The sequence below is a fragment of the Balearica regulorum genome, chromosome 11 (assembly GCF_011004875.1).
Source record: "Balearica regulorum gibbericeps isolate bBalReg1 chromosome 11, bBalReg1.pri, whole genome shotgun sequence".
Lineage (NCBI taxonomy): Eukaryota > Metazoa > Chordata > Aves > Gruiformes > Gruidae > Balearica > Balearica regulorum.
In genome coordinates this window covers 23,114,671-23,139,437 of record NC_046194.1, presented here as the reverse complement: position 1 = coordinate 23,139,437, position 24,767 = coordinate 23,114,671, and the positions used below count along the sequence as shown (strand labels likewise).

Below are 24,767 nucleotides of genomic sequence, written 5' to 3'. Positions count from 1 at the left end.
CCCCCTGCACCAGCATCTCTGTGGCCATGAGGTTCTGCAGAGAAAAGCTCTTTACTCCACAACGGATGCTGAGATGGGCTGATGTGCACAGAGTCCACACTGACTTAACAGTTAAGTTACCTTCAAGGATGGGGAAAAAAAAAAAAAAAAAAAGAAAAAAAGAAAGAAATAAAGCAAAGGAGAGAAAAGGGATGGGGAAAATCCCATCAGTGGGAAGAGAAGCAACAGAGTCCCTGGTCAAACAGGCTCTCCAGGGCAACAGGGAGTCCCCAGAATGCTTTTCCCACAGTTGATGTACAGTTTGCCTCAGGACCCACTCAAAGTCCCCAGCGGTTTCTCTGCCTGTGAGGTTATCAGTGCTGTTGGGAGCACCCTTTGACGAGGGGTGGGTGTTGCACACTCTGGCTCTAATTGCTCATTAAGTACTGTGCTTTCATATTCCTGGGTAACGATGATTGGCTATTGAAATGACTATTATCTACTAATGAGAGCTGGTTTTCCATAGTACAAAGATGTAGACTGAAAGCTACCAAGTGAAGGGAGGAAGAAAGCAACTACAACTGCTTCCCACAAGAAACCCCACCAACCAGACACAGGTACGCCTGGACCTTGAAGGCACAAGGCTGGGAGGATCTCAGTGCTTTGGGTGCAAGGGTAAAAGCACTGCCCCAGCAGCCTCTCAGCCTGTAAGAAGAAGGTCCCAAAGCTGATAGTGAAAGGCAGACCACAGCATCCCAACTGAAAGGCTGCAGAGCTGCGTTTGGAAGGTCCTCGGCATGACATCATTTGAGGCTCATCTTGCCCATGAAAAGGACTTCAAGGGACCCCTCTTACAGCCCTGGACCAGAGTGAGGGTACTGTGTCTGCTGCAGGTCTACCTGTAGCTCATCCCAGCTGTGTGGCTGTCCTTACATTATCAAGACAACAAACTCCCTCATTTCTAGGCCAGGGAAGCCCTGTAGACAGATCATAGTTTTCAGAGTGTTTGAGGCTCACTGGAAGTTTTTTCTAATAGATTCAACAGGCTGAAGATTCATGTCTTTGCAAATCCACATACCGTGAGGAAGAGGATCTCATCCATCAGCCTTGTCTTGTTGGAATTGATGCGATGCAGCAAGGAGTTTTCCTGGTAGATGTGGTCCATCTCCTGCTTCACGCTTCCCAATAACTCGTCATAGATCTGCAAGGTCTCCTCCACTCTGGCCACCTCTGCCAGGGCCTCGTCAATGGAGCTCATCAGCTGTGTCACCCGCTTCTCAGAAGAGATAATGGCTCTAAGGTTGGCCTGTGGAATGGAGAAACAGAGGGCTTCAGCACTGTAGCAGGGACCAGTCACCACCATCTCAGAGTCAAATACCCTGACCTTCGCCCTCCCAAGTCAAAGCAGAAACCCTATTATTAAACCGTGCAAGATGCCGTTACAATCGCAGCCGTCCTGCATCGCGACCTGCACAAGGTCAACGCCTTATCTCTGCACTTGGTTAAACTCTACATCAGCAACCATCAGTAAGTCCCGAGTGCCAGGGCAGAACTAAACCCTTCCCTGAGCAAGGTGTACGCTCAGAGGACTTGCATCTGCCACAGCAAAGAGGTTACTGCGGAGTCACCGGGCAAATCTGACCACGAGCAGAATACAGTCTGTGAAGGTTCAGAGAGGGTGCCAAGCCCCGCTGGCTTCTGCACCCCACTTTCCCCCCCTGTGCACTAGCAAAGTCCCAAGTGGACCCTGCATGGAGTCTCCAACCCTCAATCCCCACAAGTGGTGAAGTCCCCTGAGGACCTGGGTGTCCATCCCACAATATTTGTAAGGAAACACGCCAGCTTTGCGGACCACGGCCATGCCAAGTGCCCGTCAGAGCACATTTAGCACAGCTCTGGGCATTGCCTCTGCTGCCAGGGTGTTACCCAGCTGAGCTGCTCTGGCAGTGGAATTAATAAACAGTTAAATCATGCATGAGACATGCACATATATATGTCTCTAATATGGAAAGTGATAGTGCCTAGGGAGGTCTCGGGCGTTTGTTTTGACTGGTGCTAGAGATAATAACGGCGCGTTAATCGCTGCTGACAAGCCCCGCTAGAGATTAACTGCTTCAAAATGTTAATTGTATTGTTTTCAGGGCCTATGTACCATGCGGGATATCAAAGAAAACAATCAATAGACACGGGCCTGGGAGGCGTGAGGCTTCCAGGCTGCTATTTTTCTCTCCATTAATAAAGCTTTTAAAGAAGTTTGTCTTTGCTGATATTTCAATTACCTGACGTCTTTCAGAAGAACAACGGAAGCATCTGCACCCCCCCAGTACGCCCTGCGCTCCTCTCACCCGTGGGAAATGATGGGAGGAAGAGAAGCAAAGTCTTGTCGACCCAAGTCAGGTTTCTGTGGCTTGGACTTACCCTGTGCTCCGAATTAGAAATGTGTCTGAAATCACAGCAGATGCCGGGCATCTGCAATCCCTGCGTTAAGGAGATTCTCTTCTGCAAGCTCCACCTGCATTGCTATCGGGATAAAGATGAGCCGGCAGCTCCAGCTCCCGAGGTGCTACATGCAGGACGAGATGCTGGAGCAGCGCAGAGGAGCTCCTGAAATGTGTGAGAGCCGCTCTGCAGCGCACACCTGGACTGGGAAAGCACGGATTACACTCTCCTGTGACAAACGTAGTGCCATTTGGGGAAAGTGGGAGAAAGGACTGTGGGGAATGGCTTCAGATGTAGGCAAGGGGTCTGGAAAGGCCAGAGGAATGCTGTAGAAAAGAAAAGCCTGAGATCACAGCAAACAGAGCAAAGCGTCTCTATCATATACACCTCGCTGCGAAGCGACGTGGCTTTCCCACGGGGAGCCCAGTGATGCCAGCAGGCTCCGCAGTCGGATTCGAAGCCGGGCTTGCTAATGCACGCAGTACTCGCCACCCAAAGCACCGGCGATGCTGAGGGAATGCTCCTTTTGCCCAGAGCCCAGCCAGCCTACGCGGGCCAGCGCGAGGGACCCGCGAGGGAGCAAACAGCTCCGCTCCCGGACTGCTGCTTTCCAGCCGCACGCCAGGGACCCGCCGGACTCTGCCCAGAGCTTCACATTTTATTAAATGTTCCTAAATTACAGCCATAAACCTCCCGCGAGCCCGTCACCGCCGTGCCTTCGGATTGTCTTATTAGGGCTTAACAGACCCGGGGGGGGGGTTGCCTTGAGCAAAGCATCACCGGTGACATTGGAGATGCTCTCCGGAGAATCGCCGCTCGGGTAAGGTAATAACTCTGCTGCTAGAGGCGGCACAAAGCTGCCGGGAGCCGCCTGCGTTTCAGCAGGTGCCGGGATCCTGCGAGTACGTAGGAATACCAATGTCAAAATCAGAGCTCGCGGGCTCCCCGGCGCCCCGGCCGTGCTTTCCTGCCTTCCCAAGCAGACAAGCGCTTCCTTGCCGTTGGTGCAGTGTTTCGCAACCCCCAGAAGAGATGGGTTAGCAGAAGGTGATTAGTATTGTAAGAGGAGGACAAGGTGTTATCACTGGGATGTGGGGAAAAACATTTAAATATATGCATGTGCCAGTCTAACTTGCTGGTATTAATAACACTTAATGTCATAGATTAAACCTTGGAAATAGAAACATCTCATTAATTAATTTGTATTAGCAATAAGTGACATTTATTCATTAGAGGGCATTAAAATAATGTATTCGTCAGCACCTTTCATCTCAAAGAACCCGATAGAGATTTATTAGCTACACTCATAGGGTGTTTTACAGCCGGGAAATAGAGTTGCAAAATGCCTGTATGACTTGCCGAGAGCAAGCAGGAACAGATCTCCCGAGTTTGGTCCTCCAGATTAACTACTACGTTTCCAAGTGTAGTAAGTCATGTATAAATATAAACTGGGAATGCAGCAAATACTGGAGCTAAAGGAGGTTAGATTTAGGGTTTGTGGTTTCTTGTATGTTTTAGGGTATTTGCTTTGGCTTCTTTTTTCCCTTTGCTCTTCAGCTACCTACCCATAAAATGCTAGCACCAGATATATTAGCATAAGATAAATCCTCAAAGCAGCTATTGTATTATTTTGCTCCAGCACTCAAAGCAGCAAGTTATCCTCTGCAGAAATGCAATAAAATGCAGCAACTCTAATAAAGTAAATAAAGCTCACTAGTCTGAAAATAACATGTGCCTTCTTCATTGGCCCCTTCTACTAGAGTTTATCTTTTACTTTTTATCTCGTCCCAGCTCAGTATCATTTTTTCCTCTTTTTTCTCCCTATCTGCTGCTTTTCCTTCTGCAGGGATCATTGTTGGCCCTTTCCTTTTCTTCCAGGCATCCCTGCCTGTCAGACCCCCGTTTCTGCTCTTCAGCACCCCCCACTTTCCACATGCACTTCCATCTCCTCCATCCCTACTCAGCAGCCTTTATCCTTCCTACCCAGTTCTTCTCTGTTCTCCCCTTCCCGAGGTAACTAATACACTTGTGCTCAAATTAAAAAAAAAAAAAAAAAAACCACCACAAAAAACCCCCCACCCACAAAACCCCTGAAATAACAGGAATTTTTGCTGTTTCTGTGATAGCCCTCATGGCAACGTGGCAGGACCCATCCCCATTGCTTCTGCACGTCCTGCTTGCGGATGGCCGCGCTGGACCAGGCACGCCGTGAGCTGCAGACCTGGCTGCGGATTCGGCAGGAGCCTGGGGAGCTCTCGGTGCCCCGAGATGCCTGGCACGCTAACCCTCCCCGTGGGACACCCGGCGCCGTGTGCAGACAGGGAGGGGAAGATGCACAGCGTGGGCATCGTCACCACGTTTTCCCCCTTGGGACAGTTCCTGTAAATCATTTCCAGACGTGGTTAAGGCTGTGGGATTGCTCAAGGTCGCTGCTGACCACTGACCTGGCTGGAGGCACAGCTTGTAAACTCAGCAGTAAGGGCCAGAGGCAACAGCCCAAGACAAATTTCTTCTGCGCTGGTGACTACGGATGCTCCTAATTCGCACCACGTGGGACACAGAGACCTTGTGCGCAATGCGAAGGAGATCCCGGAGCTCCCCCATCTCTTCCACCTCCCTCAGCCAGCCCCGGAGCACCTCACTTCATTTTGACCCTGACCCATCCCTGTGCTTCTCCAGAAATAAAAATCCCTCACAGCTACACGTCCACGTGCAGCCGGGCTCCGCGTCCCTCCCCGCAGCTGGGTCTGTGCCACTGTTTTGTTTCACTCCTTTGCAAAACTGACAGTGGGCTTCCTCTGCCCTGAGCTGGTCAGTCACCGCGTCCATCGGAGAGACACCACTCAAGCCAACATCTCAGGGATGATGCCTTTTGAGCTGACGTAGCACAGCACCGAGGTGACTTTCTCTCGGGTCAAGTGCTCTCAGCAAAGACCTGCCGATACCCAGAGACTCAATCCAGTGCCTCTACACTGCAGACACCTTCTTTTCAGCTGAGTCGCAGCCCTTCGCGCCCTTACCTCATCCAGCACCTGGAGATCGTTGCTTAGCTGCTCTGCAAAGGCCACGGAGTTGTTCACAAGGGGCTCGTACTCCTCCATCAGCTTCAACACGTCAGCAGCTTCCTTCGGTGTCATCTCCTGGTAGGCACTGAGCTCCTCCTGGCTCTCAGTCTCCGCAGTGTCCTTCCTGTCTTCCTGGGACCTTTGTCTCCCTGCTTGAACAGGAGGAGATGTGGAGATGGCCTAAGCCGCCTAGTTCTGTCATTTTATTAGCTAATATTAGCCCCAGGGGTCCCATTGAGTCCAAGTGACATGAGTCCAGCGGTCTCGGTCTGCTGGTCAGTTGGGATAAGATCACGGCATGGAGTGAAGAAAGATGTGGATGGGATAAAGGGTCAGCTTTGTAAAAGGAACAAAATGGACATTTGGAATTTAATTGGAGTTCTGGTTGTGTTTTTACTTGCTCACCTCTCCAGGACTGTGTGTTGGGGCATGTTGATATGTTTGTTATACAAAGCTGAGACAAATTTCAGAGATGAACAAGCTTCTTCTGATCAAATATACTGATAGCCATGTGTTGTAGAGTAAAATATATTTTTATATCTGTATTTCATATATCTTTATATCCATACATATCTGTATTTCTTGCTATACTGCTGGGGACTGTCACCGTGAAGCCAGCCAGTCTCCCCCTGGCCTGTCATTACCAACACTTTACTGCTCACCTTCCCCAACCCAGAGTGCAGGTAGCATCTCTGGAGATAAGATAAACTCTCCATCTATTTTTCTTCCCAGCCTAGCACTGCATCTCCTCGGCAAGGGTCAGTGAATAAATCAGACGACTGTGCCTCCAGATACACAAAACATGGATCCTCCTGCTTCCCTCTCACTGGTACCCACCTCAGCATCTCCCATCATCCGCATTCACTGTTGGAAATTTATTCACCTCCCCTTCCTAAAGCAATGATAACAATGATGCAAAAAACCCAAACCACTCTGAGTGTGACAAGGAAACTAATTACCTTCCGCTGCACAAGAGGGGACATTCACAAACGTGATAGAGCTGGCGAGGAATCTGTGGTTCAGCTTCCACAAGCATCTGATAAAGGTTTTCTTCTCGTCAAAGCTGCTAGCGGTCCACTTGTAAACCTTATCGAACTGCAGATCAAAATCCAGGCTCGCCTAGATGTCAACAGTTAATTACCACATCAATTATACGCCACTTGCCACACCACATGCACTCAGCACAGCTTTGCAGCACATTTTGATGGCAGGCGCTGAACGTTGGAAAACACCTTGCGCAGCGGGAGGAAAAACACCTCCTGGTTGAAGGAGGGAAGGAGACCACCCAGCAAAAAGCCTGGCTGGCATAGGTGACCCCAGGGAGACCAGTGCCACCGGCCACATCATCCCGATGACTAGACTGGGTCTGGTGGAGCTGCACAGGCATAGTCAGACTCAGATCTGGTGAAGGGCTAAAATGGGTTATTGCCCCCAACATGCCCCGATGCCATGGACACCGACCGTGCCATGCCCAGGGTAGCTGTTGTCAGCAGTTTGATTTGAAGTCTTGCAATCAGTGAATCCCCTGACAAGCTCTGTACTTCCAAGCTGACAGCAGGAGACTCCTCCAGTTAACAGGAAACCCTTCCTCGTGTTTCCTTCCTGCAGGTATAGACATCTTTCCCTGGACTTCTGCTGCTATCCCAGAGCAGCTGGGTAGGATTTGAGAGGTATGTTCATGGCACTTGGCAAATAATCATAGGCGTGATAAAAGCACTGAAAATAAAAGGGTGTATGGCAGTTCTGACCCTAGAAGTGGACGTCAGGACACCCATAGTGGGTCAGACCAAGTTCCAGCGTCCTGATGCAGCATGCTGATTTCAGATTATATAAATCCCTCACCTTTTACTGCAGGTTTTGGGGGATGAACACTGATGAATTCTGACAGTGTCCAGTGGCAGATGCTTGAGAGCAAAAGCATTTAGAAGGCAAGCCCAGAGTTATATTGCCTTCAGGATTCCCTGCCAGCCTCCAGCAGCCCGTGACCTAGCAGCTCGCCGAGCCAGAGGTTGCATCCACAGCGCTGTGTTTAACAGCCCTTGAAGGACCTACTGTCCCTGATCTCCTCTAATGGCTTTTTGAACTTACTCATAGCGTTGGCATCTACAGCATCCTGTGGCAATAAGCTCTGCAGCGTAATGACGTGCTGAATGAGAAAGCTCGAATAACTGGAGTTAAGCATCCAGGGTAAGCCCAGCACCCACCCTGCCTCCCACTGCAGATATTCCCCTCCGCAATCCTCATCCAACCTGAAATCTCAAACCTCTCTTCACTCAAGAATTGGGAACACCCAGAGAAAACCCAGAAACAGGCTTCCACAAGCTCAGTCCTGAAATCCCCCCAGCAGCGCTGTGGTATCACGCGTGCTTCACCTGGCATCTCCCAGCGGCCCCATTGCCTGGCAGGGGAAGGTCACCTGAGATAACAGGAGCATGGACTGGGGAAAAAAGAAAAAAAAAAAAAAGCACCCTCGGCATTTCCCCGTGTTGTTTTCATCCATATAAGTGTCAATATTTCTACATCTGTCTTTTCCCAAAGGATGTGTAGTCTCACGGAGGGGAAACTCCAGCCCCAGAAGACTGAGGTTTTGCCACGAAGTGGTATATAAGTGGAGAGAATAAGGGAGGTTGCTGAACTTGGAACATCCCACAGAAAGAAACTCCTTCCTGCACCATCTCATTAGCTCTGCTGCACAGCGTCATCTCATCTTCTGGAGAACTTAGAAGCCGTACTTATAATTATTGATACTAATCATCATAACAGACATAGAGTTTATGAGGATTGATGCAGTCCTACGACACTTCAAGGGTCGCTTTCTAAACACCTTGAAGCAATACATCACGCCTCCGCATCGTTTTGCAGGCTCGGTAGCAGCCCCTGCAATGGTGCAGAGCAGTGATGTCTGGGGGAGGAATTCACAGCGCGCGTGGTTTATAGCATGCCTTATGAGGAGCTATTAAAGCAGGGAGGCATCCGTTAACCGCTTCATAAATATTAACGCTGTTTTGGTCAAGGGAGCCGTAGCTTTAAGCACCGCTGGACTTGCAGTGTCAGGACTTTGCTGGTGCCAGGGAACAGAGGGCTTCCCAGCGCACCAGGGCAGACCTGACGACCAAGCCCTCGCTGTGCGTACTGAATATCAACCCGCAAGCTGGGGTTTGCCTGTGCCCGACGCTATCTGCTAAGCAACAGAGGAGAGCTCTTGTTTTTTGATTTCCATGGACCTGCCAAGCCATTGGAACAGGAAGGGACTGTGCTGACTTAAGCACTGGGCTGCACTGGGGAGCGTGCCTCCGTGGTGGGACCTTGAGAGATGTCAACACATCCTGGCTGCAGCCTACTGCTTCAGCCTCTCCTCTGCCTGGGGACCTTGTGCAGCAGCTTCAGCTGGTGAGTAGATCCCATCTTAGGAATGGTATGGAGAATTCTGGCTGCCTGCATTCAAGAAAGATCAATTCGGCCTGGAAGAGGTAAGGAAGAGGGCTCCAGGCGTGATAAAGGGAAGAGAGAAGTCAACACAGAAGAGGAGACTAAGGGGTCAGTCTGCTTAGCCTGCCAGAAGGAAGGTCAATAGGGGAGGTGACAATCTAAAAATACATCTGCAAAGGAGAAGAGCTGTCTAACGTAAAGGACAGCCATGGCACAGGCACAAACAGGAATGATGTGGGTAGGAATACAGGCTGGGAGTCATAAGAAGGCTTTAGCCATTGGGACAACCAAGCTCATTATTTGCCTCCCAGTAGGAGGGGGTTCAAAGATACACCAACACTTTAAGATAAAGTATGATCAGTTTTTCTTATTGGGAGGTCGAGTGAGGGGGAAAGGACTGAAAATCCTGGAGGTATCTTGTAATCCTAACTCCTCAGGAGCCAAAGCAGTTCAGAAGACTTTGTGGAGCCAGGCTCATCTGCTAGATGAGAGCTCAGGCAGGATGAAAGCATGTATTTCCTTGTGTACAGGAAAATGTAAGACAATGAGATATCAGTTCAGTTCTACCCACAGGATCAAGATGCCCTGCAAACCTGCAAATATGATTTTCCTTTCAGACATGCTGTGCAGATGTACTTTATTTGTCCTGGATGTAGAACTGGAAAGCTGTTCTTTTCCTCATTTATTTCTATGCTTGTGAAAACCCAGGCACCTTGCCAAAGCCCCTGGAACATTCACATTAATAAAAAAACTAATTATAACAACTTTAACAACACTCTGCCAGCCCCAGCAGCAGAAAGGAGATATCTTGTCCAAGCTTTCTTGCCCAAAAACCTTAATGTCACCCTAAAAGCGCAGACTCACGCTGACTCCAGCTCTCCATAATCCTTCTTGCAGTAAATGCCTCTATTTAATCTTTAAATACCCTATGCAAATGTCTGTCAAGAAGCTTTGTCAACATGGATCGACAGATGGGCCTGACAATGTGTTCTGCAAATGCTGGAGACCTGACAAGAGCAGTGCTTTGCAGCCCATCTCTCCAGCCTCTGAGGGTTGCTGCAAAGAGCCTCAGGAGGTCTTCTGCCTGAGGGATGAGGAGAGTTTGCCCACTGATTTTGACAGAAGGTCTCACCCTGGTCATTATTTCACCAGCCTGACATTTCCTAATTTAGAGAGGGATAACTCAGGAGGAAGTCATTCCAGCCTCAGCATCCTGGGCGCAGGCATCTCCCTGGAAGACATCATCCAAAAGCACTGATGTAGGATGGAGGAACCATCCAGTGAGAGATCTCAGTTCACCACACTCTAGGAAACAGCTCTGAGGGAAGGCAGAAGGCTTTTAAATGTTTTTGGTGGTGGTTGTTTCCTCAAAATTAGCATCATTCATGCTGGTTCAGTCCTATATTAGGAATCACACACCCCAACACACACACACACCCCCTGCTGCTCTTCCCACCATCTAAATGTATGGGCTGAGCTCCAGAGGACCCGAATCCCCCTATGGATCCAGGTCTTCATATCCATATCTCTCCCCCATGACCAGTTCTACCCTTTGCCATGGAAGGAAAATCAATCCTACCTGATTGAGAGTCTTGCCATCTACCAGCTTCAGCTCTGCTAAGGGCCACCTGTAGACTATCTTGTACTGGTCTCCTCGGTCTACCTTGACCTTCACCAGAAACGGCTGCATTGGCCTAAAGGTGTCCACTGAGGATGAGGGACAGGAGAAAAAAAAACAAACAACAACCCACAATATTATTGTTAGCCCTGTACACAACAGCTCAGCTGAGTGGAAAGCTACAGATGGACACACAGACGCTGATTCTGCATTGTGGCTCTATGGAGAGATGCTACAGGGTTTCTACTGACTTTTCTCTTCATTGAGTATTTACGTATGGGAAGCGCTCTCTGGGGTCTAATCCAGAATACCTTGACGTCTAGGGTGGGATTCCCAATAATTTCAATGAGTTTTAAACCAGGTCATTGCGCTCTACACAAGGCACAAGTAATATCTCAGCAAGATCCAAATGTGACGGGAACAGGGCGCCCTAGTGCAATAAGATTTATCATCGTTACATACCATATTGCTGGCCCTAACAACAAACACACAGCATTGTTTGGCTGATACCCACACTAACGTACCTCATCAAAAACCAATTCCAGTGCCATTTAGCTTACAGTCACCTCTTGCTTCATCTGGGAGGTGCTCACTGTACATCATTCTGGCTATTATAATTCAGATCTCCCGTAGGAGCTGGCTATCTCCAGGTATCTCCAGAAAGCAGACACGGACTGTTCCAGGGATAACTCATGTATTTTAGATGCTAATTATAGGGCAGCTACATCATCCCTTGGAGATATTCCTCCTGCCCTCCATTGACTACAGAGGGAGTTGAAGCACATCATTTAGGCCAGAAATTAATCCTGTAGTAGGTGACTATGCTATCTAGAAGCTCGTTGGCAGGAAAGTCTCCCCTTTTGTAAGTTTGTCGAGCAAATCTACGCTAACAACTTCTCAGGAGTGATTGAACAACTGGAAAAGCATAGACCAAAGGAGATGGAAAATTTCCCAAAGCACTTGCAACTTTGGGTCCTAATCAGATAGCTACTTACTCCTGAAATGTCTGGGTGCTGTTAAAACTTTCACCAAAACTATGGAGAGACAGAATGAGGCTGTAATGCTGTGTGTGTTAGAATGGTTTGTTGCTGACCTCTAATGACAGATTTGATGCAAATGGTAAAAGAAAAATAATCTTACATTGGTGGAGGGAGCAATCTGGCAGACCCCAGCTCTCTCCAGCCAGCTAAAGACCATCCGACACTCAAGAAGGAATTTGTGCTTTTGCTGCCAGTTCTTGACAAACTATGCTGACATGGCACAGGTCCTGTCTTTGGATTAAGATTTTCTTCATTTAATCTTAAAATACAGCACTCCAAGTAGTGGTCATATCTCTTCTCCCAAATTAGAAAAAGAGCCATCAGAGGCCAAACTCTCTGACTAGAGCTGCAAGAAACCTCCCTGGGTTTGCAACTCAACCTGTCTCCTGGTCCCCCCCGGGGTTCTCACCCACAACACAGAGAATGGACATCTTCTTCTTCTTCCCTGTCTTCCAGACACGAATGGTTTCCAGCAGCCTCTTCTTCTGCGGGTTGAACACATCTTTTTCCAGTGAGCTCCAAAGAGAAGCCATGGTGATGTCCGAACACGACAGCGAGCGGTACCTGCGTGTGTCTCCTGGTGATGCTCGCGGTCACCGCAGGCTGCGCGGCACCTCCTGTGAAACACAAACAGGCTGGACAGACGATCCACACGCCAGCTCCATTCGTCTCTGTTGTCCTGCAGACAGCATGAATGTTAATTGTTGCAGACTTGAGGCCAGAAGGGCCTTTTATAATCAGCTGGTCTGAATTCCTGCCCAGCACAAGCAGGACACGCCAGCGCATCCAGCCCTATAAAGCCACAATAAAACTTTCTTAATTTCTTCAAAAAAACCATCCTTTTTGGTTCCAGCTCAGCATAGTGTCTTGAGCAACAACAAGGCAGGCAAAACAGGTTAGCAGCTACAAGCAATCGATTGCCTGAGTATTTTTGCTGGCCCACATTGTTTCAGCGCTTACAGCTCAAGAAATCGCCCTCCCGGGTCAGACGACGCAATGCTCGAGTTGAGCTGGGGTGCCCTGCAGTCAGCACGGGGTGGACGCACGTAACTGTGCAAGTCCCTGCTGCGAAAAAAGATTCCCAACTCCGCTTTGGGAGCTCAGGTCTGGGGGATTCTGCCCCTCGGAGGTCCTGGGGGCTTTAGCTCAGCAGAAAGGCACAGCAACCCTCCGGTCCAGCTGCCCTGCCAGCCTGGTGCTGAGCAGCCCAAGCATGCAGAGGCTCCGCTCACGGAACACGGGGCGATGCCGGAGCCTTGCAGGAGCGAAAGCAGAGCGCTGGCTGTGGAGGGGGCTCAGGGGGGCTCAGGGGGGCTCGCAGGGTTGGGGGGGGGCAGGCGGCTTGCTGAGACATGTGCCTTGCAAGAGATGTTGTGCTGTCTCTCCCGTGCCAAGACGGTGTGGGGCTGGCAATGCACAGCCCCTGCAGCCTCCCCGGCCACATCCTGCCACCACAGCCCTGCACCCCCCTTGCTGTGCCCTTGTGCTCCCCAAATCTCTCCTCGTCGCCCTGGGCTGTGCTCTGCTCAGCAGCTCCCCCCCACCGCGGACCTCCAGCTGTACTTCCTTCCTCCTCGGTCGACAGCTCTGGGATTCCCCACTCCCTCCTCAGTGCCCTAAAAGACTCATTTTTGGAGAAATAGCAGGGGGAGAGGGGCCTCATGCCAGCACCACTGCTTCCCCCCCACCCCTTCCATCCCCGGTTCCCCCCTCCCACGGGTCCCTCTCCGATCTCCTGCGGCCATGTGGCCCAGGGCAGATGCTTCCCCAAAACGGCTGGCTCGCCTTCCCGAGCACCCTGCCTCGATCCCCGGGGCTCGGATCCAGGAGCAGCAGAGGGAAAGGACCCCCACGCAGAGCGGGAAAGCGCTTGCAGGTTTCATACGCTTGCTGTCTCGTTAGCAAATCAATATTAAGAGCCAGCGGCTCCTAAATTCCCAAGGAGAACCCAGCTCTTTTGGGCTTCCCCGGCTCCAAGCTGATCAGGTAATTAACCTGAACCAAGGGGACAGCCGAGGGAACCCGGAGCCCAAGTGCCGTCTCAGTTCCTGGGGCTGAGCCCCCGCTGCAGACTGCCGGGTTGTATTCCCCCCAGAAAGCTCCTCACGGCAAGTGCCCGCACCCACCTCTGAGACCTCCAGCCAGCTGAACGAGTGCAAATTTTTTGGTTTCACAGCCCAAGGGGAAACAACCCCCAACTTCTTCACCCCCTCATTTTGCTTACGTAGCTGAACGTGCCTCTCCAGAGCCCGAGAATGGCTGCGATGTGCGTGACTAAAAGTCACCTAAGGAAATCGCAGCTTTAAACCTTCGCAGCATCTCCTGACGTTTTGCAAGAGTAACACGGCCACCACTTTACGGACGAGGAGAGGGCAGTAAGAAAGCAACCTAAAAATCCGGGGGATCTCCCCCGGCTGCCTCCTTAAAAGCAACGCTCAAAGGTGCCGGCGGAGGGTCCGAGTCCAGCCCGCAGAGAGCCGGGCAGCTCGGCTTAGTGCTAGGCTGGAACCGGCGGGATGTAGTTGGAGGTATTGAAATACACTGATTCAGGTCAACCCCATGCAAGAAGGAAAGGATTTTGTTTAAATCGCCTCAGCAAAAGCAGTGTTTTTAGCAAGAGTGCGTTGCTTGCTCACAAACTTTTTTTTTTTTTTTTAAAAGCCACAATATTCTTACTCGTGTGAACACCCGGGAACAACCAGCAGTTGTATTGCAGCCTTTGATCCCGGTGGGGAGGGAATAAGCCAAGTGGCTACAACGAAAAGGTTGCGTTTAATGCAAATATTTTAGTAAGAATTAGGGTAAATAAAAATATAGACTGTAGGAAAATAATAATATTTTGAAGACGCACTTTGAATGTTTCCTAACAGAAATTCATTGCTATTGAAATTTACTGGTTGCTCTGCAATGAACTGAAACAAATGAAACCTTTAACATAGAGATGGGGCTTTCAGCTCAGCCACGTACTTAACGAGCTTGAAATCACATCTGCAATTATTTCAACTTTTTCTGCTATGGCTGTGACAAAAAAAAAAAAAAAAGAAAAGAAAAAGAAAAGAAAGAAAGCTGCTGCTAAAACGATTCTGTCACCAGAGCATCTCTTTGAATGCAGCCCCTCACCGGGTTATCCTGGTTTCTCCATCCCTGTCAGCTTTTCAGTCTCTCTGATGGCATTGACCTCCAGAGGCAGACAGGATGGCAGCCCCGAGACCTGGCCGTCTACACCCGCTATTGCTTTCGAACCCACTAATTCCTTTATAATAGCACTTGAGCAACAGCTACGGGAAAATGATTGAAAGCCGAAGTAATAGAGGGCTCACTGCTCCCTGAGAAGTTCATGCAGAAAGCACAATACTTTCCACGGGTGTAATTGAAAAGCTGTCTGCAGCGGAGCCAGTTAACCACCCCCCCACCCCCCCTCATTTTCTAGAGACCTAAAGATCTCCGTGAAACCTTCCTGAAATTTTCACAGAGGTGCACATCACCCATCCAGACAGCTGACAGCGAGGAAGAGCGCGTTAGCGAAAGGAAGAGCGTTCAAAGACTTTACCAGCCACGTCTTGCTGAGGATAAATTGCGGGACTTCAGTCGCAAGAAGCCTTAGAACAGGAAACAGTTTGCTGGTAAAAATGAAAGCTTTAAGAGAAAAACAGGAAGCCTGAAGAACCTGCGCGAAGCCCGTGAGCTGCTGGCTTGAGGTCGGGGCAGGAAATCCCTCGTGCAAATGCTGCGGAGACCAGGTGCAGCTGAGAGCGAGCAGAGCGTCGGGGCAGCTGGAGGCGAAGTGGGTTTTGACTAAAAGCAAAGCAACTGCCCTCCGTTTCCGCTCTGTTTCGTTCAAGAGAGTCGAAGTGCTGAACGGAGAACAACGATGGTTCAGCCCCCCGTCGGATGCTGTCTCCCTCCTTTAACAGAGGGTCCCAGAAACCTACGGGAGATTTGGGAGTCGGACAGGATGCTCATGGCACAGTACGTGCCCTCGTTAAGCAAGATGCATAATCATGATGCATAATTTAGCTTGAAGCATAAAGAAAGCCTCGTGCTGTTTCCTTTAGCACCTTGGGATACACTTTAGTACGAACCCAAAGCCGAGTCAATGCCCGGGTGTCATGTCTGGGTGCCAAACGTGGCCGAGGAAAGCTCTATCTACGTGCCTGCTGCGTGTGGTGCCTTGGAAAAACAACTTCCTTAATTTGCGAGCTTCGGGGACATTATGTGCACTCTGGAGGGTAAATTAGATGGGGCAAGCATGATGGAAGAGAGAAAAATACGATCGCACCGCACAGCAGGACTGCATTAAGACATTTACTGCGAGACAGTAAAGATGCTGTGCCGGGGCTTCCATTCATGACTTCATATTATTTCCATAAACTCGTTCTGTTTAAGAATGAGCGGATTTTCTTCTCTTCCAGCCAGCTGCGCACGCCTTCACTATCATTCACCTCCCTTGCACGAACACAGTTGAGGAGAATAACTCGTCCAGATGCCAGCCTGGCACACGAGCCCCCATTGCACTAGGAGCAGGGAGGGGTTTTTAAGACCATCCTGCTCGGCTAAAAGAAAAATTCAGGAATAAAGCAGGAAAGAAGGAGTTAGCGTGGGATTTCTGGCTTTGCTCAGGCAGTCCCTGAGCTCGCAGAAAGCTGCTCTGTAGCGCGGCAGTCCCAGGCACCGGCTCCCAGACAGACCATTCCCCTGGATTATTTCCCTCGAGTCTCATGGCTGGCGTAGACACTGAGGAATCAAAGGTTTTATTTTAGGCGGAGGGTATGTCTAGCCTTCTGAAGGCTGGGGAGGAAAAGAACACCCAAACAAATATGTTGAAAAAGCCAGCCGTTGCTGGCATGCGTTTCCCTGCCCGCATCTGCAAACAGGATGAAGCAGCTGTAAGAGTGATGCAAACAACCAATTAATCTCAATTGCTGCAAACTCATAATCCTAATGAATTATTTTCAAAAATACAGGGGCCTTTTTAACAGTTTTCATGCTAAGAGAAATTAGGAAATTGCATGTACAAATAAGCTAATAAGGAAAAGGGAAATACAAGTGTGGAAATACAGTGTGCCTTGCATTAATTTTTCCACCCAATTCCAAACGCAGCAATAATTTGATCATTTTAACATTCAGGCTGAAGGAATCAAAACCATACACAATTTGGAGTGTCTGATTGCCATTCCCTGGCAGAGATTAGCAATCTGCCACAGTTTGATTTTCTCTTCCTTCCCAAAACAGGGAACAGAAAGCCGGTTTTGCCGCAGGGCTAGCGGAGAATTTAAGCCATTTAATTTTCTGCTGTGGGGACTTGTAGTCATCATTTGATGTCGAATCTTATTTTTGGTGCTTAAACAGCCTGCGTTCCCAGAATACCCAACCATTTCAATGCTTAATGGACGGCTCCTGCCATTGCCCCTGAAAAAGAGGTGGCAAGCAGGACTTCTCAGGAAGGACTCGCTCCGGACCATTAGAAGACTAGATATGCATGGGCAGCGCTGCTCCAAAAATGAACAGAGGGTCCCAATCCTTCTCCTCGCTCCTACCGTGGAGTTTCTTCAGCCTCCTTGCTGCACGTGATAAAAAAAGAAAATCCCCTTTGCCTTGCACCAGCAGCAGCGTGGGATATTCCCGCTCGGCACACGGCTGCCGCCCGGTACTGGGAGGGATGGCTGGGAGGATGGGGAATGGCTTGGTACGGGCAAACTGGGAATCTTCCCAGTTTCGAGGCTGAGACGACGGTGACAGATTAACGTGAGGCAAATGCAAGAAAGGAGGAGCTGCCTTGTCCTTGTCCTTATTCTGACTCCTGGTGTTTAATGTCTGGAGGCAGTTGACTCGTGTCGAAGGACAAGCGGCAATGCTGGTGCACGCTGGACGCTGTTTTCTGCGCTCTCCTTTTCTCGGAAAACCCCACAGGGAGCTCCGCACACACCGAAGGGGAAATCTTCAACCTCCCTGCCCTTCCCCAGCTCTCCCCCTGCCCTCGCCCCCAGCTTTCCTGCCTCGACTTCTGGCTGATCCTTTTTCTGCCTTTCTGAAACAGAGACCTTGGGCAGGAGGGGACCGGGTGTCAGTGGGGGCTACACTGACCCCACGGGGGTCACCCCACTTTCCTTGTCGGGTGGAAACCTCAGCTGCTCTCCCCTTCCACGCTGCCCAGCAGTTTGCAATGGTGATGTGTTGCAAAGCAGATGGAGACCGGTGATTTGTCAAAAGCTTTGCAAAAGTCAAGTGTCTAGACTTTTCGGTATGGATTTTCCTTTTCGGTTCCTTCTCTGATCTCTCCAAGGAGATTAGGATGGGCTGGATGGGCATGGTTTGCTTCTGGTTAAAATCTCCTGGCTTCCTTTTGTCAAGCATTTCGCTTTGTGCTGTCCCATCAGCCGGTGCATGGAAAGTCCCTGCTCCCTGGGACCAAAATTATCCCAGCTGCAGCAGAATATCTGCCTCACACCTTCTTCTTATCGAGTCAGACAGCAGTGAGCTGAGCAGCCCTCTGACAGCACCTTTGATGCTAGGAAAGGTGGCCCCATGCTGCCATGTGCTCGGATGTGGCTTTCATCAAGAGCAGCAACTGCTTTCTGAAAACAAACGAGATGGGCATGAGGTCAAGGTCATCTCCCTCCTACCTGTGTCTCACATCTGATCTGCTTTTCTTGCCACTTCTTAAACTCAATGACAGATGAGGAAATATGGCGCAGTGATCTGCTCCAAAACGTAGTATCTCCTCATTCTCAGTGTTACAGGCACCGGTCATGGAGACATCATCATTTGTCCATGGTTACTGCTACAGCTGTGTCCAGCCCTCCACAGAATGGTCCCATTTTTAGGCTGGTACCAATGGTGTAAAGCTGGAATAAGCCATGCAGCATGTGCCCAGGTCAGACAGGCTGGATTTCCCGTGCCAAGTAGCAGCTCTGCTGAAGCTCACCTTTTTGCTGGGCTCTGGCTGGGGGTATGGCCTGTTGCCTTGGGATGTTGCCAACACAGGCAGACTCTTGCCTTGACCTCCCGATGGGACTTTCCAGAGTCCTTACATAGCTTCCCAGTGAGTCTCATGTCCCCATCAGCTCCGCTGCTTCAGTTTTCCAAAGTTCTTCAGCAACAGGGCTTCTCTCTCTCATGCACTTTGCCCTCGCTCTTGCACCAGTGTTGCTCAGCAGTTTGGGAACCTAGTAGGAATATCAAGAATTTCACCCACCCCAGGTCAAACCCCAGCTGGCTTGTCCCATCCTCCTCCTTCCCAGGGAAAGCAGTTGGAAGCATGCTGTGCTACAACATCTTCCATGTTACGATGAAGGATGAGAGCTGACCTATGATGTAGAGGAAAGACGAGAGCTGAACAATTTACGTGATGACTTCCCTTTTTCTTTTCCTTTCTTCTCCCCAGCACCAAACCATAAGCATTTCAAGAGATTGACATCCTTAATTCTTCAATCAGTCTTTTGCAGTTGCAGATGATCGGCAGTGTAACACTGCTCCTGCCTCCGATCAGTGCTGGAGAGCATTGCGAGTGTGCCCCAGGCCACGTCTGACCGAGGCTCTGCAAGGTGCCGGATGTCAACGGTAAAGCACCGAACACAGATATTTTCAAAGCTTCTGTCAAAACACATACGTGGGGTAGGAGGAATTAAAATTGCAGAGGCAGCTGCAGAGCTGGACTTTCTTAGCTTTGCAGTGCCCTGCTTCGTAAACACAGTAGCTGTCTTGCTTCTCTATAGATTTGGAAGTGAGAGGCAGGAGATGGGAGGAACAAATGAGCTACAGGGTCCCCTGCAAGAGAACGACGCTTCAGCACCCTTGGCTCCCGTCGCTTAGCCGGGAGGGACCTGCCCTGCAACGCTGGAGGGTGAGCGTCGAATCGTAACACACCCCGGACCTCCCACGTGAATTTGGACAAGATTTTTTTCATTGCTTCCTTGTGCCATGAAGCTGCGAGCTGATGGGGATGGTGCATGCGTGTGTGTGCGTGCGTGCGCAGTTTTCAGGTATGTGGACAAGACCTGGCACGTGGTGGTCTCCGTGGCTTGCTTTCCACCTGCCTGCTGGCCTTCCCTCCTGACCTGCCGGACTGCGGTGGCTTCGGTGACCACATCGTACAGACAGCCATGTGGGTGTCTATCCATCTTCTTCGTAAGACAATGCTATTTAAACATTAAAAAAAAGTATGATTAATAAAACATCATGCCTTGTTTTCCCTCGCTGTTTTCACCTCCTGTGCTCTTTTCTCACATTTTTGCTGGGCTGATGGTTTTCTTACATGCCCTAGATAACTCATCGAGTTTCATCTTCACTGCTCTTTCCACTCGCCTGCTCTTCCATTTTTTATGAAGACTCTTTCTTGCTCTGCTAACATGCTCTTAATCTCACTGGTAAATCAAGGTGGCTGTTTGTCTTTAGCTCCTTATTTGCTTTCCTGAACACGAAGATAAATCTAGGCACTGTGCCGGAGCTAGTTCAACAACAAAGCTGATTTCTTCCCTCTTCATTCCCATTCGCAGCCGTGCCCAGCTGGCAATAAGCTGCGTTTGGGATCTAGGAATGTCCCCTCTCCATTTTCTGGGGTGAAACTGGTAAAACAAATAGAGAGACTGAGAAATTACATCTCCCAGGCTCTACTGCAGAAAGCTCTGAGACATAATGTTACTCCAAGAGCCCAAACTGGGGTCAGTGCAAAGGCTCCCGTTATCTTCATCTGATGTTCTCAGATTTACAAACTCTGTAACTTTTCCACGTCTTCCTGCTGATCTCTCCAGACACTGAGTTAGGACCAGGATTGCCCTGTCGTCTTTCCCACAGAGGAATTACATGTGGGGTTAAAGAAAAAAAAAAAAAATTAAAAAAAAATCACCAAACCAGCATTTTTAGCTGGGTTCAGAGCAGTTTCATACGTCTGGAAAGGATATAGCAACATAATCAAGATTTATGAAAGACAGAAAATATTTTAGGAGAGGCCATTTGTTCTGTTCTATATCCCATAAAATCTCCAGAAGTTATTTGTCGGTTGATGTGGCAGCAACACTCAGCACCGCAGCTTGGGAACAAAAGGCCACTCTGCGAACAAAGAGGCAAAGCATTAAAAGACACAAAACAACATCTTTTTAGGCCACGTATAATTGCCCTGGGGAACTCGCTGCCTCAGGATTCAAGTCAAACAAATGGCTCCGCAGTTTACAAATACCGATCTGAGTCTACCTAAAGATAACCCAGGAGGTGTGTGAAGCGGTGGCCACCATCCAGGCACGGACAGCGTCTCCTCCGGAAGGTCACATCGATGCACACGCTGGTCTAGTACAGGAAAATAGAGTACCGCGGTGGAAGTACAGCATCCAGCGTTTGCTGCCGATGGAGAAAATAAATCAGGCCAAGCGAGGCACCGGTTTGTGATGGGGAGGAGCGGGGAGGTGTTTTGCCCCGTGTTCTTTAATGGCAAATTCCCATGGGATGAGTTTTGATTCCTCCAGGTTTCTTGCTGTGCAAGCAGAAAGGCAACGCGCGCGGGGATGCGGGGAAGCTGCAGAATTTGGGACCTTCCATCTAGAGGCAACGTGGCTAATCCCCTGCTCTGCCCGCAGGATTAGCCCTGGGCACATCCAGGATGCTGGGGGGGCTCTTCCCCCCCCAGAGCAGTGCCGGGGTGCTCCGAGCTGGTCTCTTGCTCTGTTTCCCATCTCATGGAGAGCAGAGGCACAGGAGGGCTGACGGACTTGTCCGGGGCAGTGTGGGGAACTTATTTTTGCTCTGTGATTCATAGACCAGCCCATTTGGCATCTCCACCGCTATCCCTCACCTCTCTGGGCAAGGTCCTGATGCCGAGGGCCCTTCACCTTTCTGTGTGAGCAGACCTCGGCGGGTTCTTAGGTGGACCCTCAAGTCACTGGTGGGTGAAAGAGCTGCACATCCTCATCCTCCCTCGGAGCGTGTGTTTTTAGGGGACGCTTGGAGAGAGCCGGCCACAGCGGAGATCCCACTAGAGGGTGCTGCCCAACTCTGCTGGGAAACACCAAAGGCTCTGCCTTGCTCCCGGGCCTCCAAACATCCCTGCTAGCTCTTGGTGCCTTATTTCCCTTGCAAGCCCTCGCTGCCTTCCCTTTCCTCCTGATTTATCTCCAGCACAGTGAGCGCTGTATCAGTGCTGTAGACTGTCACTGGCAGCAGGACAAATAAGCCCGTCTTTAGTTTAAGGAGCCACTTTCTCTTTTCTTTTTGTTTTTTTTCCCCCTCGAGTAAACACAAACAATAAAGCGAGTGAGTCCACATGAGGAGTGGAGATTACAGGATGACCATGTGCTCGTCTCACTTTGCATCCAGCAAATTTCTTCCCCATCCCAGTGACATACAGCAGGACCAAATAGCATTTACCCATCTCTGGACCATCTTAGAAGACAGCCTCATCGGTCCTAAGTGTCTCCCGTGACCTGCAAGACCTACATGGATGTCCTCAGGGGAGCTGGGGGGGACTCTGCCTTGTGTCTACCTTCCACCCAACCCACAGCACTTTTCTTCTCTTCCCTGAGGCAGCACCGGACACCTTTCGTGGCAGATGATGCCCTGAACGGGTTCCTGGGTGCACGGCCGGCCAGAGTCCAGGGTTGCACGCACCCTCCGTCCCTCAAAAGGCAGAAACCTCAGCTCTGAAGGACTCTCAAAATACCCAGCCCTTTAGCCTGTCTCCAGCAGTGACCAGGGCTACTTGCCCAAAAAAAAGGCAAAAAACCAGGGCAAGTGTGTAGTGATTTCCCTGTCCACCCAAAGAAAATCCCTGGTGGGCTCCAGTTTAAGGATTTCCTCAGCAACCAACAGCCTCTTCTTGTGTCACAGCTGTGATGGATCCTTCTGCCATGAACTCATGTTGCTCTCTGAAACCAAATGCTTTTTCAGCCTTCACGCTACCCTCTAGCAAGGGTCCTGCAGTCTGAAGACACACTTCCAATGTTTAACTTGTTTTGTTTGGCTTGAAGCTGCCACCTGCCAGGTTTCCTCCAGAGACAGAGCTTCCATCCTTGTCCTTGCTCCGGATGTGCAGGGGCTGATGCAAATACTCCAGCGGTGACCCAGGGTGTTTCCCAGTTAAGCAATCACTCACTCTGCACAGCGGCTGCACTAAAAGATAACATCTACCTTAAAACTATTTAACGGGAAAATGAGTTTCATTGCTTACCATTTGCATGAAATATTCAACATTTCGTCCACAGAGGTTTTCTTCTGCTCATTAAGCCGGCGTTAAGCTTTGACATAAGCTGGTTTGCCGTTTGCTGACAGTAGGTCTGTGCAATGCCAGAGGGCAATAAACTGCCACTCTGCAGCGGGATGGCCCCTCTGTCCTTGCTTTCTAAATCCAGTTGCTGCCATCGGCATTGCTGTGGGTCGGATGCAATGCCAAGCCTTTACTGGCAGCAAGGGATGAGCTTGATGAGAAGAGGTAACAAAGGGTAAAGGGTGAGGGAAGGAGGAGAGTCCTGTGGTTCAGGTGGTGGCCCCGGTCCGTTTTCTGAGTTGGCTGGGAGTTTTCCAAGAAAATGGAAATACTGAGTCATGGATACCAAAACTTTTTTGTTGGAGCAGCGGTTTTGAGCGACATCTCTGACATCTCCCTGGAGAAGCTGTCTTGGGCTCAAAGTGGAAGAACCGCGCAAGAGCAGGACCTGCCGCCCTCGCGCAGCTGGTCCCTTAGCAGTTCGGATGTGACAAAGACTCACATACCTGTAGAAGAGCCTGGCCCAGGTCCTTACTAGGCTCGGTTCACATCAAGGATGGAAACATGCAGGCTGGGGAAAAACTCCAAAACATCTCGGCTTCTGCTCAGTGCCAAACTTCAACATTTCTGAATTTTTGGTTATGGCCTTTGCAAGACATTTCCTTCCTTGTCATTGCCACTCCTGGTGTGACCGTGGGGAAATCGCCCACCTGCCTGTGACCTGGGTCCTCATTCGTAGCACGAGGACGGTGATCCTGATGGTCCGTTTCGGTGGTAGCCACTCCGTAGCAGAGATTGATGTTTGCGAGGGAGGTGAGCACCGCTTTGAGACGGGGGAGAGGACACAAGAATGGGGACAGAGCAAGGGTACGGCCGGAGTTAGACCACTAGCAAAATGGTGATGGAGGGTAAAGCCGTACGTTACAGCCAGATGTGTTGCAGGGTAATTACAGTGAGCTTCTTTAAATTCCTGCCTCCGATTTTATGTCCATCCAGCATTTTTTCATGCTTCCTTAGCCACAGTTTTGTGGCCTTAACAGCTGTTGTGCTTTTGGCCCAGCGCCTGATGCATTCCTCTGGAGGGGAACGCGATCAAGCGTGTTTCTCCTCAAACTCCCTTAAATATTGTGAGTGTCATCTTGCTTCCGCCTGAATGACACTTCTGATGCTCAGAAGGAGGGAAGTAATAAGAAAAAGACAGAACATTCTTTCCAATCAGAGCTGTGGAGTGGGCATGTTGCAGATGCAGGAGAGGTGCTGGTAGCTTTGGTGTCCACCTCCTGAGTCCTCCCTCACCTCTCCTGCAGACTGCCTGTGGGGTCTTTGAGAAGTTGCTTGGTCTGTAAATGGTCCCCTCGCTTTCTTGTTTGCAAGGGCAAAAGAGGTCGCTGACCTGTGTTTGGAAAACTCTTTGGCATTTTCTGGATGGAAAATGTTAAACACCGCCATTATTTTTCCAGCACTGCTAGTGTGCAGGTTGCCTAGCATTGCCATGGCATCATTTCTGGCAATAATTTAAGCTAAACACATGGCAGGGCTGGCAGCGGAGCATTTCAAGCAGGTAATGTGAGGGCAAAGTCTGAGTCACCTGTTTCAGCGGTGGCATGACCATTGCTGTCACTCTGCTCTCTATGGAAACACAATGGCAAGTAGTCAGGAGATGCCAGGGAACAAATGCTTTCGTGCTTTCAGTGCATCGCTTTGGCTTTTTATCAGCGCTTGTTAAATCCACTTGTAAAACAGCTCTTAAGTGGCATTTTACTAAGGGGGGTAAGCTAACCTTTGGATGGGAAAAGGGTGACTTAAAACAGAGGTTGCGCTTGGGTGAGGTGAGACTTTATGTTCTTTACCATCTCCCGTACGCAGGCTTGCAGAGAGGATCTGCGCTGTGGAACACAAGGCACCTGGATTCATCCACTGAAGCATGCTATGAGGTGGAATTTCAAGGTGGAAACCAGCTTTGGGACAGAGCTGTGAGCCTCGCGTCCCCCTTTGCTCTCTGCTTG

The 24,767-nt window shown here is 50.0% G+C and overlaps 1 protein-coding gene across 5 annotated transcripts in view; it reads right to left on the bottom strand.

Moving 5' to 3' along the window:
* The window catches only part of LOC104631629 (exocyst complex component 1), a 28,734-nt gene extending 13,560 nt beyond the window's left edge, over positions 1 to 15,174 (bottom strand). For 2 of the 5 annotated variants that reach the window (XM_075763742.1, XM_075763743.1), the window contains exons 1-6: positions 15,121 to 15,174; positions 11,980 to 12,187; positions 10,492 to 10,619; positions 6,443 to 6,602; positions 5,439 to 5,632; positions 1,058 to 1,285 (exon numbers count right to left, since the gene is read on the bottom strand). In XM_075763742.1, coding sequence (XP_075619857.1) covers positions 1,058 to 1,285; positions 5,439 to 5,632; positions 6,443 to 6,602; positions 10,492 to 10,619; positions 11,980 to 12,103 — 834 coding nt within the window. In that variant the 5' untranslated portion in view covers positions 12,104 to 12,187; positions 15,121 to 15,174. Of the gene's footprint in view, positions 1 to 1,057; positions 1,286 to 5,438; positions 5,636 to 6,442; positions 6,603 to 7,855; positions 8,022 to 10,491; positions 10,620 to 11,979; positions 12,188 to 15,120 lie in introns of those variants that run through there. The other 3 variants (XM_075763739.1, XM_075763741.1, XM_075763744.1) reach the window with 2 other exon arrangements.
* Between the last annotated feature and the right edge of the window lie 9,593 nt (positions 15,175 to 24,767).